The following is a 5,769-nucleotide window of genomic DNA, read 5'->3' on the forward strand; positions in this document are numbered from 1 at the left end:
ATAGTGCGCCAGAACGCCCACCACACACCAGCTTATTGGTGGAGAGGAGACAGAGTGATGAAGCCAATCAGTAGATATGGGGATTGTTAGGAGGCCATGATGATCAGAGGCCAATGGGCAAATTTATATATATATATATATATATATACATACACATACACATACATACATACATATACATATTATAATAACATATAATAACAGATTACAAGTTACCGTACTTAAAATGTAATAAGTAGTGTAACTTTTCAATTACTTTATTAAAGTAATGTGACTGATTACATTTGATAACTTTTTGATTACTTTTCAAAATTTCTAATGTTTTCAACTGTTAATAATTTTCAAACATAAACCAGGCAGGGTTAATCTTACACTCAATAATACTCAATAGTCAACACTGACTCCTGTCAGACTTTCAAAATCCTTCATCACTTGAATTAAGATTATAATATTTTAATTTTAAAGGAGACATTGGATGCAAAATGTGTGTGGACACAACCACCCTACAATAATAAAAATCCATTCACTCTTTTTTTAAACCCCCAAAAACCTAAACAGTCTCAATTATCAAGCCGTTCTGATTTTCTGAGCAGTATGATGTCATATTTGCTCAGGCCCGCCCGCAACTGCTGAAGTACTGTCCAGTATTAGCATAGTTTTGCCCTCAGCCAGTTGTACGAAGTCCATCATTCTCTCCGCACTCTAGCAGCTGTAGCGGCAATGTCTTGTAAGCAATGCAGGTGTTTTGCAGTTTTGGGATGTAGAAGAACATAAGAGTGTTAATTTTCTCCTGACATCAGAGACACTTAGGACGCAGTGCATTAGTTTTGTTTTTGATGGTAATGCACCACCGAATACACCTACATTAATTTATGTCTGCGCAAATAATTTAACTCCAGACTGCTTTCTGAATGAGGGACAATTCAAGGCATGTTTTGTTAAAAAGTTAAAACTCAAGGATAGATCAGTACCCATGTTTGTGATCCAGGTGGAATTTCAGAAGGAGTAAGTCCTAAAATCATTCTGTGGTTAAATACATATTTAAAATCATAACAAGAAATAGTTTAATAGCTATGATACTGTTTTTGAAATGAAATCTTTGCATAGCTATGACAGGAAACACTGTCTGGAATCTAACAATGCCTTGGGGAAAAAACTGTTAATCTTAAAAATTGAAGAACAGCTATACATAAACCCATATAGGAAATAAAAGAGTTATCAAATAAGCATGGTCTAAACTCCTGAAACATTGGTGTTTCATATTTTAGAGCTGTCACTGCAATTCATGAAAGAAATCAATTAAATCTGTACAGTGTGTGTGTGTGTGTGTGTGTGTGTGAACAAATCAGATGTAACCCCCTTTGCAATCCTTAACGTTTTCATAAGTAACTGTAATTTAATTACACATTTTTTCCTCAGTAACTGTAACTGATTACAATTACTTTTATTTTGTAATTAAATTACGTAATTCCGTTACATGTAACTAGTTACTTCCCAACACTGTGAATGTTGTTGCATATGAAGAAATGTACTGTTTTCCTTTCTTGTCACTGTCAATGGTTATACACTTTCTGCAGTTCTGTATTAAACATGTTTTTTTCTTAATAGCAAAATCATTTTATATAGTAAGCAAGGCTTTCTATATTACCGTATTGACCCGAATATAAGACAATGTTTTTTTCTTGGAAATACATCTGAAAAAACGTGGTCGTCTTATATTCGGGCAAATACGGTAAATAAAAACCATGAACCATCAGGGTGTTACAACTTGGTATGCAAGTAAATTTGGTATCTTGGTTTCATTGCAAAGTATTTTTAATGCTTATTTTATGTTTTTTCTATATCTACTACACTACTACATCTGCTTTGCTTATATTATTTTCCATTCTGTTTACATAATTTGGGCATTGAAAATATGATAATTAATTTAGTGTACCAATTAATTATGTGTACTTTGTGAAACTTTTTGAAAGTGAATTTGCAATATTTTATCTCTTCAAACAGAAAGCAAACTGTCCACACCCTTTCTACTGCCTTACATGCAGTAAACACTTGGGATGTGTAGATAAGAGTGGTGCACTACGAACTTATTCTTGCTTTTAGGAACATCATTTTGAATGTTCATTCAGCTGCAACTGAGATGAGCAGGTAAGAAAAATTATTTACATTTAATGAGACAAATGCAGGTCAGGAACATAAAAGCAAAAAAAGCTCACTATTATTTTATTTTTATTCATAAATTATTAATTTATCAAAATAATTTTGATTTTGTTTAAATACAATTGCTTGCGCAATGCAGTATGCACAAGATATAAAGACATTTTTATGTTCTTTATTATTATTTATCAAGTCAAGTCAAATCAAGTCTTTTAATATTAGTAAGTCATGGGAATTAGATTTTAATGTTTTATTCTTCAACAGGCATATGCATTTAAAAATTGCACTAGTATTCATTTACATACTTGTGCACTTGCACTGGAGCTGCACTGCAGATATATGTCAAGAAGATGAAGACTGCAAAAATCAAGACGTGTATGACAAAACTGTGACAGCAATTCCTGAAAAACTAAAAGATGGAGCCGATGAAATATTTTTTGTAAACAGTCAGATTCCTGTGATACCAAAAGGAGTTCTATCTAAAAACCCTCAAATAAAGAAAATCGAATTTCTTGGTACTTCAACTCACTCTGTAGAGGTTGGAGCCTTTGAGGGTTTGCCTGATATCACGATTATTGAGATCTCTGTCACAAATGTTACATCATTACCTGTGGGTGTTTTTAAGGATCTCAACAACCTTCTAAAACTTGTTTTAAAAAATAACAAAATACATAGCCTTGAAAATGGGTTATTTGATGATTTAAAAAAGCTTCAGGAATTACATCTACATATGAATGAGATCAGTTCCATTGAGGAGGGGACATTTGACAATTTAGAGGAACTCTTGATTCTTCATCTTGCAAAAAACAACCTTAGTTCCGTATCGACATCTCTTTTTTCCAGTCTTAAGAGCTTGAAAATTTTCAGGCTTTATGAGAACCAGTTGACTGCTCTACCTGATGGGATTTTTGATAATCTCCCTGATTTGGAAGAGATAGCCTTGCAACGCAACCAAATCTCCTATATACAACCAAATTTATTTCCACACAAAAGTAAATTAACAAAACTCTATTTGGACAATAATCTTTTAACAGAACTGCAGCCAGATCTATTTGTTGGTTTCACTTTATTAAAGAGTCTAACTCTAAACAAAAATCAACTCACCAGTCTTCCCACCGTCCTTTTTGGAGAAACGCTCAAAATAACTGAATTAAGTCTAAGCCATAACAATCTCACTCACTTACCACCTGGAGTTTTCAGTCCACTTAAGAAGCTAAAGAAGTTAGACCTTTCCTCAAACCAGTTTTCAATTATATCTGCAGACTTTTTTGAAGGCCTTGAGAACTTGACTGATCTGAATTTACAAAATAACAATATAGAGTCATTAAAACAAGAGGACTTTAAAAAACTAAAGTCTCTTTCAATGCTCAAACTGGGAAATAATAAACTACAAAGCCTCCCTGGCGATGTTTTTGATGCTCTTCCAAAACTCAGTAAACTGTACCTGAATGAGAACCCATGGAAGTGTGACTGTAACCTGTTGCCATTCTATGAATGGATGAAGAACAATAAGGGCAAGATTAAATCAAAACCTCCAGAAGTTTGCGAGTTTCCAAAAAATCTGCTAAATCAATTAATCATCTCTTTAACAGAAGAACAATTAATATGCCTCACAACTTCACCAACTACCACCCCTCTCCTTACAAGTACCGTTCCCATGACCACACTGCACACCACAACTGCCTCAACAACAAAGTTAACCTCAACGACAGCAGCACCTAAAACAACTACTGCTTTACAGACGACAACCACACCTACTCCAACAACAACTCAACCAACTACAACACAGACAACCACCACAGCACCAACTACTCAACTCACAACTTTGCTACTAACCACAACCACACTACCTACCACCACTGCTACAACTACAGCTCCGACAACTACATCAGTCCGAACCACAGCATCAACAACTACACTTCAGCCAACAACTGCCCACCTGACAACTGCATTGATTCCCACCACAACGACAGTACAAACAACAACTTCAGCGACCACCACTTCTACAACCACGGTACCATCAACAACGGCCCATGTAACGACTACAGTGACTCCCACCACATCAACTTTGACAATCCAAACTACAATTGCAACAACTTTAGCCACTACAACTATATTAATCCCAACCACTATTACAAGTCAAAAAACGACAGCAACTACCTTACCATCCAGCACAACTACAAGGAAAACAACACCTTTTCTTACCACACATATTAGTTTCATCTGTACCGGCTCTCCTCAGGCCCCTCTCTCAACACCTACTACCACCCACAAGTACTCATCATGCAAGGAACTGATGATATATTATACTACAATGCTGCTGGTGGAAATCTGCTGTACTATGGTGCTGGCCAAATTCACTTATTCACTATACTGCTCTCTGGAGCAAAAGGAGAGACTGCACACCCAGGTCAACTTGACTCACTTCTCCTATATTAAGTCTATTGTACTCAGACCAGTTGATGAGACAGAGACTGTAGCTCTTTGATCTTTTTTTTTTTAAGTTTGAGTAGCACCTGGTGGTGGTCACTTATTAGAGTCTTAGAGCACTCTTACTGTTCCTCAGAGGAATTATTTTCCAAACTGTCTATAATTGATGCTTAATGTGTCAGGTTTAGGGATGAAGGACGGAGCGAGGACTCAATATTGCAGGAAGATAAGGGCTTTATTGAAGGCAGAACAAAACAAAACAACAAAAACTACCCCGTGGGGGAAAAACAGGCTGGCTAGGCAAGGCAGGATCTGGACAAGACACGACAGGACACATCCAGGGAGATACGATGACGAACTGCCCCTGGACTGCAAACACAAGGAGAATAAATGGAGAGCAAATGAGGAGGGTAACGAGGGAACACATGTGGGGCAAATCACAGGAAACAAAGACAAAAGCCATGTGCTCACACAAAACACGAACACGCAGCTAATGAGAAAACTCATAAGCCGCGTGTTCACACAAGACAAGATAGCACGCAGCCAGCGAAAAACCAAGCTGCGTGCTACACAGCACAAGACAAAACAGGACATGAAAGCATGCAGCCGATAACACAAGCTGCGTGCAACAACACAAGACAACAAGAAAAGCATGCGGCTGAACACAAACCGTGTGCTACACAACACACGTGGACAGAAGAGCGCACGGCCGAGCGAACTCGAGACCGCACGCTCACACAAACAATGACATGACGCGAGTGTCAGGGCTCTGTCACAAAACCATGAATTACACTAGACCGAAGTGACAGAACCCTGACATAATGCTTTCATTTTATAACAATGTACAATAGTGTCCACAAGTCTGAATCCTTTACCTCTGTTTTACTATTAAAATATTACTTTTTATATTCTATAATTCTATTATATAATGCATTGTATACATTATGTAATAATATGTCATCAGCAGAACAATTTAAGTGAAGAGTTTAATTAAAAACTCAATTATTAGTATTTAGTAAGTTGCCCTTTGACAGCAGCACTTTAACTGCATAAGTTGGTGTAAAACATGATGATCCAAAGAGTATCTTGTGTGCCTCAGTGAAAGCAAGAACATCTGACCTTTCAAACAAAGTAGTTTATACGGTCAATGTTAAAAATGTGCCTAATTATTTTTAGGTTATA

General features: G+C 36.5%; 1 protein-coding gene across 1 annotated transcript; it reads left to right on the top strand.

Moving 5' to 3' along the window:
* The first annotated feature begins 2,081 nt into the window (after positions 1-2,081).
* Positions 2,082-5,017, top strand: LOC107722678 (leucine-rich repeat-containing protein 15-like). Its single transcript, XM_016531143.1, has 2 exons — positions 2,082-2,148; positions 2,422-5,017. The coding sequence occupies exons 1-2, from the start codon at positions 2,141-2,143 to the stop codon at positions 4,643-4,645; spliced, it is 2,232 nt and encodes a 743-aa protein (XP_016386629.1). The 5' UTR covers positions 2,082-2,140; the 3' UTR covers positions 4,646-5,017.
* The last annotated feature ends 752 nt before the right edge of the window (positions 5,018-5,769 follow it).

Source organism: Sinocyclocheilus rhinocerous, unplaced genomic scaffold, assembly GCF_001515625.1.
Source record: "Sinocyclocheilus rhinocerous isolate Xijiao unplaced genomic scaffold, SAMN03320098_v1.1 scaffold1776, whole genome shotgun sequence".
Classification (NCBI taxonomy): domain Eukaryota; kingdom Metazoa; phylum Chordata; class Actinopteri; order Cypriniformes; family Cyprinidae; genus Sinocyclocheilus; species Sinocyclocheilus rhinocerous.